Here is a 15,248-nt window from a genome sequence, read left to right as displayed (position 1 = left end):
GTTAAGACAATCAAAAATGTCTCTGTGTATCATAGAACTGCCTCGATTGGGAACCGGCACTCAGGATCGGGGCTTGGCAGGCTTTCTGCTAAGGACCAGATAGTAAATATTTTAGGTTTGTAGGCCAAGTGGTCTTTGCCTCAGCCGACAACTGGGCCTCTGCAGGGCAGGAGCAGCCACGGGCTAAAGGTAAATGAACGCAACTGTTCCAGTAAAACTTACATGGCACATGGGCTGCAGGCCAGATCCCGCCCGAGGGCAGTTGTTTGCAGTCTTTAGCCTGATCTGTAGGCCAGGACAGGAGGAAATACAGTTTGTATTCAGAGCTTGTAGCTCAGAATATAATTGAAACAGAAGTTTCACACGACAGTGCTTACCCTTTTAACGTGTGATTCAGTTTGTTTTCTATTTTATTCCATTTTTTAAATGTCAGTTTATCCACTAAATTGACTTCAAGGCTCTATTAATGAGCTGGGACTAGCATTTTGAGAGACTTGATGCGCTCCCTCATAGACGAGTGTTCATCTTCAACGTGGCTAGAAGCACGTGTGCTTCCACAGGCGCTTCAGGTCTCTTGGAAGGAGACAGGCTATAAATGCTCCGTTGTGTGACTTAGTTGCTAAGGGGCAGAACGGTCCATCGCTGCCGCAGCTCACGTGGCGTGGCTTGGAGTAGCTTCCTGAGTGGACCCCGCCCTGCTTCTCTCCTCTCACTGTGCTTTCTGTGCCCAACCGCTTGGAACTTTCCTGTTCCCCAAAAGTGCCCGTCCAGTGGGGCTTTCAGGCCGCCTTCTCTCTGCTGTTTCTCTTTCGCTTTGCCTTGTGAATTCTTTCTCTTCCAAGACCCACCCACGTCAAAAGTTGCTCCGCTGGGCACAGCCCGGGTGTAGGGATCCACAAGGAAGCGCATGGGGGGGTGGTGTCTGGTGTGGGGAGGGAGGTACCGAACAGCTCAATAAGATAATTTCACAAAGCGGTAAAGGACGGAAGAAAATAAAGCAGGGTAGATGGACGTGGCTGGCAAAGGGCTGTGCTCTGGGCACGGGAGTCAGGGCCAGACCCCGAAGAGCCATGTTAGCTGAGGTTCGATGCTGACACGGCAAGCTCTTTCAGCATTTAAAAAATGCTTCACTTTTGGCCTGGGTAGTTTCTCATGAGAAATCCATAGAGTGTTCAAGGTGTTTACTTTGTGTTTTTGATTTTTGCATTTTGTGATGTGTCTGGGTGTGGATTTCCTTAGGGTTATCATGTCTGAGGCTCTCCTAACCTCCCGAATCTCAAGTCTGTGTGCTTGTTTACTCTGGGCTCCCTGTTCCATCGGTCTGTGTGTCCAGTGTTTCTCCAGTGTCAGGCTTTGGTTACTGTAGCTTTGTGAGATGTGTGGAAATCAGGAGGTATGCGTTATCTAATGATACCGTTTTACAAAATTGTTTTGACTCTTTAGGTCTCCTGAGATTACATGTGCATTTTCGAATGGAGTTTTCTATTTTTGCAAAAAAAAAAAAAAAAAAATTCCATCTGTATTTTGCAGGGACGACATTGCAGCCTCTGGAGACTGCTTTGGGCAGCACAGGCACCTGAACAGCCCAGCCGACATTTTTTTATGAATGTGCATTGAACGTGACTCTTACGCTGAATAAATTTGATGTAGTTTGTTTATTCTGTCAAGTAGTCCCAGCAGCTAAGTGTGCGTTCGGGCTTTCTTGGTGAGTTAGCAGCTGCCCCTCCCTGACTGATCTGGGAGGGAGTCGTGCTGGTTGCAGTTCGGTGGAGCGCGAGGCTTCTGAGCCAGGCATGGACCCGGTGGGGCTCTCCCGGGTCTTGGTGAGTTGTGTTTCACCCTCTTGACGTCGCCTCCCCTTCCAGGCAGCGATGTGACAATGGATCATCATGTTTCCACCATCAAACCTCGAAGAATCCAGAACCAAAATGTCATTCACCGCCTGGAACGCCGGAGGATCAGTTCGGGCAAGGCGGGCACCCACTGGCACCAGGTCCGCGTGTTCCACCAGAACGTCTTCCCCAACTTCACCGTGGTCAACGTGGAAAAGCCGCCTTGTTTCCTGCGCAAGTTCTCACCCGACGGGCGCTACTTTATTGCTTTCTCTTCAGACCAGACATCTCTGGAGATCTACGAGTACCAGGGCTGCCAGGCGGCCGAGGACCTGCTGCAGGGCTGTGACGGGGAGATCCTGGCCAATGGCAGCGACCAGCGCTCGGTGGGCATCCGCGGCCGGCTCTTTGAGCGCTTCTTCGTGCTGCTGCACATCACCAGCGTGGCGGCGCACGGCGAGCACCTGAACCGGGAATGTAGCCTTTTCACTGACGACTGCCGCTGCGTCATCGTGGGCTCCGCCGCCTACCTGCCCGACGAGCCGCACCCGCCCTTCTACGAGGTGTATCGCAACAGCGAGTCGGTGACCCCCAACCCGCGCTCCCCGCTGGAGGACTACTCCCTGCACATCATTGACCTCCACACCGGCCGCCTGTGCGACACGCGCACCTTCAAGTGCGACAAGGTGGTGCTGTCGCACAACCAGGGGCTGTACCTGTACAAGAACATCCTGGCCATCCTGTCGGTGCAGCAGCAGACCATCCACGTCTTCCAGGTGACTCCCGAGGGCACGTTCATCGACGTGAGGACCATCGGCCGCTTCTGCTACGAGGACGACCTGCTCACCGTGTCGGCCGTCTTCCCCGAGGTGCAGCGTGACAGTCAGACGGGCATGGCCAACCCTTTCAGGGACCCCTTCATCAACTCCCTGAAACACCGGCTGCTCGTGTACCTGTGGCGCCGCGCCGAGCAGGACGGCAGCGCCATGGCCAAGCGGCGCTTCTTTCAGTATTTTGACCAGCTGCGGCAGCTGCGCATGTGGAAGATGCAGCTGCTGGACGAAAACCACCTGTTCATCAAGTACACGAGCGAGGACGTGGTCACCCTGCGCGTCACCGACCCTTCCCAGGTAACGGCTGCTCGCTGCCCTGTACCTCGCCCGCCGCCTCCCCGGCAGGTTCCCTCTCCGCCAGTCTCTCAGAAATGCCCCTTACTGGGGGGCATGCGTGTCACTCTCCCAGGCCCAGCCACCTGAGCCTGCTCCACCCTGCTCAGCCCGCATCTGTCTCTGGGCAGACCGAGGCCGACTCGCGCTGGCCCCTGGTCAGTCGGCTCTGTGGTCGTTGCCTGGCTCTGCAGAGCACGGTTGGCACCCTTGGGTGGAAGCCCTAATGCCGCGAGGTCCAGGCGGGGCTTCCTGGGCATCACTGTAAGACTTGCCTGTTGGCCTGGCCGTGAGAGTGAGGCTGCCACGCGGAAGCCTTCAGAGCCCGCCCTCCCCGCCTGGGCATGTCTGCACGCTGCGGTCTTCTCTGGGTGCATCTCTGGCTCACCCCGACCTTGCCCTCCTGCTGGAGCCAGGCTGGAGCACAGTGAGAGGCTTCATAGGCGGTCAGAAGCCCTGAAGTGTCAGGACTGTAGGGTTTTGGGAGGGGGAGAGCATCCCCCAGCACGGAGCACACCGCTATTCCGAGCACAGGAACTGCCGAGACTGGGGGAGATCTGTGTTGAAGCTGGGGGTGATTTGGGTGAGGGCCAGGGTCCCTCCACCTTTGCAACCCCTCCCCCAGGCCTCTGTTTCAGGCTGTCTCCTTCGGGCCACACTGGGGGGTCAGGACAGGAGTAAATCACGATGTCCCCGAGTCAGCACATCTCGCTGACCTGCCGCTGATCCTCCCAATGAGGGGGGCGGGGTCAGCTCCCGAGGCCTTAACTCCCCTGAATCCCAGCTCATGTATCCCAAATAAAGGGTAAAAGGGAGTAATAGCCCTTGAGGCCATTTTTGTGGGTTCATTTTTAACCCGTCTGTGATAACACTCCCATGTGCCACCCTGGATGAATATAGATTTCACCTTGTGTGTTGGGGATACAGATGGTGAAGTCCCTGACTCTGCACCCGCCTGTCCTAACTGGTGTGTGTTGGGATGATTCTGTAGGCACATAATTGTGAGGGTGCCCTGTGACACCCTGGCAGGATCGCCATGTCGTCCAGGTATGTAGGAGATATGCGTCATCTTCCGTTTAGGTTTGAGCTATAATCACCTATTATTTGGAGGGAATAAGCAGCCTGTGACTGCTGTGTTCGCGGTTACCCTGGTTTTCTTTGCTAGAGTGTGACCTGCCGTGTGTCGGAGCTGCAGCGAGGGGCAGCTGGAGACGTTCCTGGGGCCATGTGCACCGCTGCAGTTCTGGGACATCAACCCACCTCTGCCTCTCTCTTCACCCCCCAATTAATTTGATCGGTTCCAGTAAGGCTAGTGAGTAAAAAGTGCATCCAAACAGCCTTGCTGGCATCAGGGTCTCGTTCTCAGGTTTCCTCTAGCCTCTTTATTTTAGAGCAAAGTTTAGTCTCAGATGATTGCAGAAGTCGTGCAGTGGAAGCTCCGGGAAGGACTAATTACTGGTAAAACAGGTGGGCCAGAGGGCTCCAGACACTGGGAAAGAGATTTAACTCAATCATGGGAGAGGACATACTAATCCTAGTGTTCTGATGACTTCTAGAATCCTTTTGGAAGTTGTAGATTGATTCACACGGCCGCATTCACTGTGACAAAGACTGGGGCTTCCTGGGGATTTCCTGTCAGGCCCAGTGGAGCCCCGGAGGCTTAAAGGAAGGGGTCTGTCACCTGGGCCCGTCTAGCCAGAGCAGCAGCTCCGCCGCCGTGGCATTTGATTACCTGTCGTGTGCCCCTGACCTTCACTGCTGCAGATCACGACTGTCTCACACATGCTCTTGGCTGGAAGAATGTGATGAAGAGAGAAATGGAAAATGCCTCCGTGGTTTTTCATTTGTTTGGCTGCAGTGCCTTGCTTGCTTTTAGCCTGCCTGGGCAGCTTCGGGACACAATGTACTTAAGGCGTCTCTGCACGTTAGAAATATTAAGAAGGAAAAATAATGCCCCTCCATTGAACTTTCAACTGTACATATACAAGAGGAAATAATTTGCCAACAGGCAGAGCCAGGCTGCAAATCACTTTCTCAGCAGGAAGGAAAATTAAATCTGGCATTTTGAAAAAATTGTTTTTTCTTTCAGGGTGGGTTGGGGAGTGAGTAGGGAAGAAACACTTGGAAGAAAATATACTGATTTTTCACAGTTTGATATGGAAGATTGCAAATGCTTTATCCGCACAGGCTGGCCAGCCAGGCGTTCTGGTGGCCTGGCTGCGGTGTGGGGCCAGCCCTACTGGGGTCCTGCCATGAGGCCCTCTGTAGCCAGGACAGCTGGAGCAGCTCTGCCCATGTGCTGGAGAAGAGGTGTTCGCGTGGTGGTCTTGAATTTTCAACCAAGTGATAATTTTGCTGGGTGTGGCCTTGGGCTCAGCTGTCCCTTACCTGTGTGTTCTTCCTTAGGCCTCTTTCTTTGTGGTGTACAACATGGTGACAACAGAGGTGATCGCTGTGTTTGAAAACACTTCAGACGAGCTTTTAGAGCTCTTTGAGAACTTCTGTGACCTCTTCCGGAATGCTACCCTGCACAGTGAAGTTCAGTTTCCCTGCTCGGCTTCAAGCAACAATTTTGCAAGGCAGATCCAGCGCCGGTAAGCTGCCCCACTGTGCTTGGAGAGGCTTCATTTTCCATTAGAAAATTCCCTGGTGTTAGACCAAAAGTCATTTGCTCCAGAAAACCTTCTGGTGTCCTCTCCGCCCACCTGGCCACTCTCAGGTCTGCTTCTTAAACCCCTTGTGCCATCTTGAACTTCTCCTTTTTGTCTCTCAGCACCCATGGGACTACTTGTGCATTGTCTGACATTCCTTCTAGACTGTGAGCTGCAGAAGGATGGACTGAGGCTTTGTTATACTGCTTTGTCCTCAGTGGTGCACTGTTCATCGCTTAAATATTTGTTGAATGAATAGGGAAATAATTTTTGAGCTTATGATTAAACGTGTATTGAACTCATGTGTTTATCTCTGCTCCATCCCAAGACCCCACTAAAATGACAATAAAGGAGTCAGAGGTATAAACCTGTAAGAGCAGAGGGAACAGGGGAGATGACTGGTGACAGGAGATAGCGAGCCTGGGGGGAGGAGTATGATAACTGGCCTACTGTACTCACAACAGAAATTTAAGCCTGCAGTGATCAAGAAACAGGTTGCCAGAGAATTCTGGAAAAGGTTGTAGGCCCTAGGTGCCCCTGAAGATAGCTGTGAGGTAGGCTGATATCAGAGGGGTTGGGTGACGTTCTTAAAAGGAGCAATCAGACCAGACCCTGGCTCCCTTCCCCAAGCCTGCACCAACACATCGCTCTCTCTCCCCCCTTTCATGCTAAAGGCATGAATTAAATGAAAGTCAGCCTGCCGAGGTCAGGCTCCTTGCCTTCTTATCAGGTATGGTGTCCAGAGGTTGAGTCCCAAGGGAGAGATAAGAGACTTGCCCTAGGGAGAGGACCTACCCCAGGAAGAGACCTATAGGTATTGTTGCTCGGAGGCCCTTCACGAAACACATAGCTGATACCCCATGGTCAGTGACATCCTCCTACGAAGCAGAGCTTCTGAGAACTCTGAGCACACTCTGAGTGTTGTACTGGAGGGTTGACTTGGGCCGGGACCCACGCTGAACCCTGCTCCAGTCACTTCCTCATTAAACCCCAGGTACCTACATGCTTCCCCGGCCATAGCTTCGTCCAAGGTCTGCTCAGGTCCAAGGCAGCTCACCCCAGAGTGAGCAGATGAATTTGAGGACTTTGTATCCTTGCCACTGGGAAACTCAAGCAAATCAATGTCTTAGGCAGTAGCATCCTCTTTACATAAAATATGCAGGACCTGCTTACGAGAAGATGGATGTTGGGCTTCAGACAGCTTGCCTTTCCCTTTTCCTCTGGTCCCCATGCATTCTCTGCCCTATCAGCACTTCAGTTCTGTCTGAAAGGATTTTTGGAAGTAGAACATGAATCTGATTTTGCTTTTTTCATTTTGGAATGAAATTTCTTCTTTTAAAATTGACTTTACAATGGAGTAAATCATTGTCAACTAATAACGACGACTAGCTACACTCAGTTCAGACTGTAAAGAGGTCACTAGAAGTAGGTTCCTGGAGGGTGGGAGTTATACTCCCTGTCCTGTCCACAGCTCCCGGGCGAGTGCCTTCCACCTGGGGAAGTGAGTGTTGAGTGAATGACAACACCAGGAATTAGGAGAAGCTCTCTCTTCTGAAACTTATTTCAGAATGGGTCAGAATTAAGTAAAATTGCAGGAAACACCAGGAGGAGAAAGTTGAGGTTGAAGAGAAAAGGCTGTATCTCAGCTTTGTGATCTTCAAGCTTGGGTGCTTCTCACTAACAGATCTTGAAAACTGCAGACACCCTCCCACATGGGTTTAGATTCACAGGGTGCAATTTTTATAGTTTATTAGACACTGACATTTAAAACTAAAATTATTACAATGCCTAAGTTTTTTCTGGCTCTGTTGTGGTTAGTTGGGATGTAGCATTGTATGTGCAGGATATATGCAGATACGTGCAGGATATAGCACTTTGAGATCCAGCCAGGGATCTGAGAACATTAGGATTGGTATTTGGTATTTGATATTAAAAAGTACAGAACAAATACTTTTTAAGATTTGCTTTTATTTATGCATACAAGAGCTGGGGTGTAGGCCAGAGATGGAGGGTGGGGGTGAGAGGGTTCACCAGAGATAGAGTGAGGAGCAGAAGAGGCGGATCTACTGAAACACACTGCTTGCTGAGAGGAGCAGTGGGGAGACAGGAGCGGTCTGCTGCACCATGTGGGTAGCTCCCTGGCTGGGGATCGACCTTGTGCAGTGGCTGCGGGTAGCTTGATAGTGCTGAGACTCAACCCCTGCGCCCCCAGTACAGAGCACATTAACCCCACACTGTTTTAATGTTTACATTTTTCTTTTTGGTTTCAAATTCATGTATCTCATCTCCCCATAATAATGTAACATATTCTATTAACCACTCTAAACTTTGCTGCACTGACATGTAAATTACAATTAGTTTTTCATTTCTCATGCACACAGCTCTAATTATTCAGTTTTACAGTCTCTGGTAATCTTTTGGTGAAGTAAAAATAAATGAATGTGAATTTATTAAAGGTTAGAGTAAATGTTAAGGAAAAAAAGAATGGCAGAGATCACAGGTCACGTAAGAAAAGCCTTTATCTTAATAGATAGAGACCAAAATAAAATGAATGGAGTAAAGAAACAACATTGTATATTCTGGAGTAATTAAAGTTATAAAATCAGGAACATTCCTAAAACAGCAAGATGCTTTAGAAAATCAACATTTGTAGCGATAGTTGAAGAGCTCTCCAAGGAAGTAGAGTAAAAAGATACATGGGAGAAAATGGGGGAGAAATGATGAAAAAATACACAGGATTGGCCCAGGAGGTCTAGTCCAGAAGGAGCAGCAGAGGAGAGGAGAGGAGAGGAAGGGGAAGCCATATTGCTGGGCGTGGCCCAAGGCTGGAGAATTCATGCATTTCCAGACTGGCAGGACCAGGCAGTGGGTGCTAGAGCTGCTTGTGCCGGCTCACGACAGCCAGTTGTTCAACCTCCAGGTTTGGCAAAAGTTATTGAATTGTTGCATGCTGATTGTTAAACACGGCCATTATTAACAGGTAATGATTTCCTAATTATTTTCACTCTCATGCCCTTGAGGTTATTTGCATCCGCTTTGTATGTATGGATAAAAGCTCTCTCGACACTGACACTAGTACTTTGAAATGGACCAGAGCAGGAGGATTTACGCCACAAAGATTGGCAAGCACTGCAACTCATAGCTCTTTTCTCTTGGAGAAATAATCATCACACCTTGAGCAGCGCATTGCTGGGCTGGCCAAGTGCCAGTGCGGTCAGCGAAGGAGACCCAGGCCGAGCACAGCACTGTGGAGCTGGGGCGTTGGTGACGACGAGAAGTTGTCAGAATGTCTAAGAGGACACCACTTGTTTCACACACAGAGGAGTCAGCCATCAGGATAGTGGCAGACTTAGAAACAACACTGAATGTCGAAGCTCTTGAAAGCGTGCACTCAGAATTCTCTGAAAATAGTGATTTTTATTGAGAATTCCATGAGTGGAGCGTAGACACTTCAGGCGTACATGGTTTCAAAAAGTTACCCCTTATGTACCTTTCTAAAGAACCCTTTGAAAGAAGAATTTTATAAGCAGACCACAAGAATGGTACATGAAATTGAGTCTGACTCTGGAGAGAAGCCTCAAGAGTCCTGGATGACTGATGGTCAAGGGAAGTTCCAGGCTGACAGACCAGCAGGCCAGGTGGAGGCAGGAGGGTGCAGGTTCCCAAGAGAAATGATGCCAAGGGAGTAATAAAGTCACCCCAGCATCTGGGTTTGAGTGTATTCAGATGAGGTTGTCCAGTGGGTAGTTGGCAGTGGTCTGATGGAGAGATTGATACTTGAACACAACTTTTGAAGGAGGTCACGGGGCAAGCCATGTGGATATCGGGGGAGCCTCTACCCAGCCAAGGGAATAGCAGACCTGAAGGCCCTGAGGTGGGCCTGGTGCACGGGAGGAACACTAGGGAGGCCATGGGTCAGGCTGGAGCAAGCCAGAGGGTGTGGTTTGAGTGGCGCAGAGCCAGGCCCTGATGAGTTTGTTCTGAGGCCTTGGCTTTGCCTGTAGATGAGATTGCAGGTGTGAGCAGCGGAGGGACAAGTCTCACATTTTAGCAGGACTAGCCCGGTGCTGTGTTGAGAGATGCCTGGGGTGGGGAGGATGGCAGTGACCTAGTAAGTAAAATCCAGCCACTGCTTTAGTCTTGAGTATGTAGAGTGGGGGGGCCTGGGTGGTGAGGGGAGGGGCTCTGCTCCCTCCAACGGTTGGTCAGGTCTTTGGGTTAGAGCCTCACAGAGCATGGACCAGCCCCATCTTGCTGCCTTTGGAAGCCAGGGGGTGCTCGGGCAGGGGCGCCATGCAGGTCAGGAGCTGCAGTGTAGGCCCCTGCTCCCGAAGTGTAGAAAACAGAGCCCATTCCCCCGACCCCAGCTGAAGGGAAGGGAGAAGTCAGGGCTGCTGCCTGAGGGCTGCTTTCCTGGCTCCCACCGAGGCGCTGAAAATGCCCGTTGGGAGGGGGCATGGAGGGGCGTGCAGCCCCGAGGCCTGCTCCAGCGGCCCCAGCACGCCAGTGGAGCGGAGCTCAGAGCCTGGCTCAGCATTTGTTCCTCTCAGGGTTAGGAACATGCGAGATTTTTCTATCTTTAGTTTTTGTTATTACTTTCAGGGATGAGATTTTTTTTTTTCTTCCTGGACTAAAAAAATGTATTTTTTCCTTGATGGTTAAACCACATGATGTGCTTTGACAGGAGATTTTTAAGAACACAGACCGATAGGTCACGTTCTAAGCAACTATGGGGATGTGAAAGAAAAAATTCAAAACATCATCACACAAAGACAGCTGCGAACACCCTGGAGTCAAGCTGGCCGCCTGGCTTGTGTTCAAGGCGTAAATGCCGCGTGCACTTGCGTGCATGTGCGAGAGCTCGAGCTGTGGGCCAGAAGGCGCACATGTCTCCTGTTTCCCGTCATGACTCACGTGGCTCCTGCTACGACAGAATCTTTGAGAATCACAGCTTCCCATCAAGTGGGTCTTTCATTCCCCTCCAGTTTCTCATTGTTGTGACAGCACAGGCGTCTCTGCACGTGGGGTTGCTTCTTAGGCCACGTTCCAGAAGAATAGAAACATTGGTCCCGGGGCCATACAGGCTTCTCACAGCTGGGGAGAGACCCACTTCCCTGTGTTCTTGCTGGACGCGAGGCACACACACCCCTGCCGCTGTCCCTGCTGCTCTGGGGGCGCGGCCAACTTTGTTTGAACAACACGAGGAGCTTTGTGGGAGCGGCTGCTGCTGCCCCGTGCAGAGTCAGGCCAGTCCTGGGGGGCAGCGCCCCGCCCTCTGTGCCCCCCTCCTGGTGCCGGCTCACGCCTTTATCTGGGGAAAGTAAGTGTGCGGAGACGTGGTTGTCGCGAGTAGACTCATTCTAACTTGCTCAGAGAGTCTTCGTTAACTTTTCTCAAATAACTTCACGTTCCTCCTCCTTTGTGTTTTCTACGCTTGAGCCAGAGTTGTGATGCCTGAGGGGTCTGACTTCATTCAGTGTCTCGGTTTCTGTTTACAGACTGAGTCATTTTCAGTCATGTTTGTCAGTGTCAAGGCCAGGCGGCACGTGCCTGCTCACGGAGCCTCCTCGCTGGTGCTTCCTCCAGGTTTAAAGACACTATTGTGAATGCCAAGTACGGAGGGCACACGGAGGCCGTGCGCCGCCTGCTGGGCCAGCTGCCCATCAGCGCCCAGTCCTACAGCGGCAGCCCCTATCTCGACCTGTCTCTCTTCAGCTACGATGACAAGTGGGTGTCGGTCATGGAGCGGCCCAAGACGTGCGGAGATCACCCCATCAGGTACGTGGCCCCTCCGGGGATGTCCTTTCTCTACTGGTGCTGCCCGCCCCGTGGGGTGACGTGAAAGGGCAGGCTGTCTCGAGAATGAGCCGAGTGCACTGTCATTAGGCACAAACTTTTTTTTTTAACATTTATTTTTATTTATGCATATTAAGAGCTGGGGTACAGGTCAGAGATGTGGGGGGGGGGTGGTAAGAGGACCCACCAGAGACAGAGTGGGGAACAGAACAGGCAGACTGACTGAAATACACTGCTGAGGGGAGCAGCGGGCGAGACAGGAGAGGTCTGCTGCGCCATGTGGATTGCTCCCTGGCTAGCTGGGGATGGAATTCTTGCTGCAGTGGCTGTGGTCAGCCCCACAGGCTGTGTCTTAACCCCTTGAGCCACCAGGGAGGCCCTAGGCACTAATTCTTCAGTTAGCAAGTTCTACTCTTTGCTCATCAGAACCCCTGAGTTAGAGTTCATGTCCCCCTTTGTAGTGTGGCCGGGAGGGAATCCACGATTCTCCATTCTCTTGTGCCACATCACAGTGGTGGTGATAGTGGAGCCTTTTACGTTTTATCTGGTTCACACCATGTTAGCCCCCACGTGGCCTGGTGGAAAAGTGAGCAGGGCCAGAGGGAGCAGGCCAGAGGGAGCAGGTATGGAGAGACTGGGGCCTTCCACATGGAGGAACTTTGCCACAGGGACTTGTTATCACTGAAACCTGGAAACTCGCCTCCCGGGCAGCACCTGTGTGCAGGTTATCAGACACATCCATCTCCCCCTGCACGTGCTGGACTCCGTATTGGGCCCAGGAACTGCACCAGTGTCGCTAGTGGGGTCATGTCGAAGGGGTGAGGCCCTGGAGCCCCGTGGTGGAGCCTGGAAGGGCTTTTCCACCTAGAAACGGTGCGGTTGGTGCTTTGTGATGCAGCTTCCTGGCCTCTGTGATGGGCGTTCTGTGCAGCTGGTCACCCTCTTACTTCTTTTGGGAAATTTAATCAAGGTCTGAAGCCAGTTAAAAAAATTGCTTGTGTTTGTGGAAAGTTTTGAGCATATAAAGTGTATACCGAGCTCCGTGTGCCCGTCACCTGCTCCTGCAACGTCTGCCCCTAGGGAGTGACCGTCTCTTTCTGCCACCCTGACTAGTCTGAAGCAGGTGTCAGGGCACCTTACCCAGGGATATTTCGTGTGGATTTCTGAAAGGTAAGGACTTGAAAATATAGCCAAGCACCATTGCTCCAGCTTGAGGAAGTTTCCTCGTGCCATGAGACGTCTGGTTTATGTGGTTCTCTTGGTCCTGTCAGACGTAATGAGGTATGCGTGCCGCTTTGGTCACTGTTGCCTTAAGCCTCCTTGTTCTGGAAGTTCTGCTTCCCTTTATTTTCTTTGCAAAGAAGCCATGGCTGGAGCCAGGTTCTCTGTGCTGTGGTTTCCCCAAGCCTCTCTTGGCCCTTCACACCCAGGAGGAGTAGGTGCAATTCTCTCAAGTGTGCGTGTTTCCTGGAAACTGGTAGGTAGCAGTGGATGCTCACGCTGCTCCCTTGCAGGACAAGGCCGCACCCTGGGGACGATGGGAGGAGAGTGTGTTGTTGCACGCGCGGGGTGGATGGCCCTCCGCTGATGTCATCCATCCTTGCTCCCTGCCTTCCCTGCCACCCCTCAGTGTCAGATCTTGGGGTGCCACTGCCCCTGACTGAGGGGTCTTATCTGGCAATTTTATTTATAATTTAAAGTGGGAAGTGAAGGGTGTTAGGGCAGTTGAAGAGGAACGCCAGTTCCCGAACTCCTTTGCGGTGGACGTGCGCTCGTGGCAGCTGCCGCCTCATGAGGCCGCCAAGTGCCCGAGTGGGAGCCGCCCCTTAAGATGTGTTCCCATGGCAGCCGCGTCAGGCTTCACAGGCTCAGTGCCAAAAGACCCGAAATACATGGTTCTCGATGTCGGTTGTCGTGATGATGAGGAGGGCACCAGTATGGGTTAAATAAAATCCGTCAGTAAAATTAATTTCACTTTTTTCTTTTAGCTTTTTAATGTGGCTCCTGAAAGTTTCAAATGACACACGTGGCTTGTATTTCAGTTCTAGCCCTAGACAGTCTGAGGGCGGGTGGCTCTGGGGGCAGGCTAGGCTGTAGTTGAGGCCATAAGGATGGGTCAGCTCAGGAAGGAGAAATAATGAGCGACCAGGGACAGCAGAGTCCGCTCCCCGTTGCAGGTGAGCTTGCGGGCAGTATCCTGGGCCTGTGTGAGGAGGTTTTCCTGGGGAGGCCAGGGCATGAGCTTCCACGTCACCCTGCTGTGCGGATTTCTGAGTGGTAGCAAAGAGCTTAACCCCCCCTCTCGCTCTGTCTAGGTTCTATGCCCGGGACTCAGGTCTGCTCAAGTTTGAGATCCAGGCGGGCTTGCTGGGCCGCCCCATCAACCACACCGTGCGCCGCCTCGTTGCCTTCACCTTCCACCCCTTCGAGCCTTTTGCCATATCCGTGCAGAGGACTAACGCCGAGTACGTCGTCAACTTCCACATGCGGCACTGCTGCACGTAGGTGCCTCCCAAGCCAGCTCCTGGGCTTCCACGACGTTGCTCTGAAGCGGAAGCTCCCGACTGCCCGCTCTGTTGGGGTGTGGACCGTGAGCCCCGACCGGTGGGGGCAGCCCAGGGAGCGTGGGGGCTCGGCCTGACGGAGCATGTGCTTGCGGACAGTCCAGCGCCTGGCCGGCCTCAAGGCCGCTCGCCTCTTGCCTGTGGACGTGCCAGGCATTAATGGGGTCCACTTAGTTTCTGTTTTATTTTCCCTTTTATTGCTATGAAGATGAAAGCATTACACTTCTGTCCTTCGTGTCCCTTCTCTGGCATTAAGGTGTGCAGCCTGCGGCAGGTAACCTGTTTCCTCGTGAGAGCTGTGCACATCCTTGTCACTTAGCCGACAAGCAGGGCTGTCTTTATAAGAAAGAAGTAAAGCCTTGGTATTTTCTTACTCGTGTGCGTCCTGGTCGATGACTACCTTTGTGCTCGTCTGACGAACGCTGTCCAGAGCCTGTTTCCCGGAGGCCCTGTCGGGGCCTGGAGGCCGTGGGCCCTCAGCTGCTCTTGGGAGAACAAAGCGGTGGGTGCTGGCAGGGAAGACAGCAGCGGCCCTTCACTGCCAGGATGCCTTCCTCCCTGGGGCTTTGGCCCGTGTTGTCGCGGCTGCAGGCTGGGCACAGGCGCGGGCTCGTGGGGAGGCGCGCTCCCAGCGCACCGTCTGGGTAGGCCAGGTGTGGGCCTGGGTGGTGGGGTGGTGGGGCTGGCAAGCTCTGGGGTTCCTGATGGCGAGCCACACATCTTTCCTGCCCACACCTGCCGCCGTTCACAGCCTGTCCCACCAGGGCCGGTGGGCTCTTATGTGTTAACGTGTGTGTGCACCATGTACGCAGGCAGCTTGTTAGCAGCCTCTGACCTTGAAGGTGGCTTTGAAATGGGTTCAAGCTGGATGCTGTGCCCTGTGACCATCCAGAAATGTACGGAGAGATGCTCGCCACCCCTTTCCCCAGTGCAGTCAGCTCCTCGCCTTCCGTCCCGAACGTGAGCTGCTCTCCTGCGGCCCTCACCACCAGCTGTGAGCACCCACCGAGTCCGCAGACGCTTTGCCGAGATGTGACGGGATGAGAGAAGCAGTGACCAGGATTACACCGCGACAGCTCGCACTCCCGGAGCGAGTGTCGGGAACAGAGGTGGCGGGGTGTCTGGAGATGAGGCAGAGAAGGAAAACTATTCTGGGCAGGGGCTCCAGAGGCATGCCAGGGGTGTTGAGTGAGCCAGAGGAGAGTTCCAGCACGGGCAGCGGCACGGAAGTGTGGGATG

General features: G+C 52.7%; 1 protein-coding gene across 3 annotated transcripts; it reads left to right on the top strand.

Moving 5' to 3' along the window:
- Positions 1-1,876: 1,876 nt before the first annotated feature.
- Positions 1,877-13,950, top strand: DET1 (DET1 partner of COP1 E3 ubiquitin ligase; the record flags this gene model as incomplete). Of its 3 annotated transcripts, XM_084253303.1 has the most annotated exons (5): positions 1,877-1,976; positions 2,112-2,962; positions 5,405-5,592; positions 11,236-11,427; positions 13,761-13,950. In XM_084253303.1, the coding sequence occupies 5 exons, from the start codon at positions 1,880-1,882 to the stop codon at positions 13,948-13,950; spliced, it is 1,518 nt and encodes a 505-aa protein (XP_084109429.1). The 3 variants fall into 3 exon arrangements, with proteins under 3 accessions (XP_084109429.1, XP_084109428.1, XP_084109427.1); XM_084253302.1 differs by having other exon boundaries at positions 1,877-2,962; XM_084253301.1 differs by lacking the exon at positions 11,236-11,427 and having other exon boundaries at positions 1,880-2,962.
- Positions 13,951-15,248: the final 1,298 nt, after the last annotated feature.

Source organism: Talpa europaea (assembly GCF_964194135.1).
Source record: "Talpa europaea genome assembly, chromosome: 14".
NCBI classification, from domain to species: Eukaryota; Metazoa; Chordata; class Mammalia; order Eulipotyphla; family Talpidae; genus Talpa; species Talpa europaea.
Note: the sequence above shows the minus strand (reverse complement) of the source record. Positions and strands in the feature narration are given on the sequence as shown.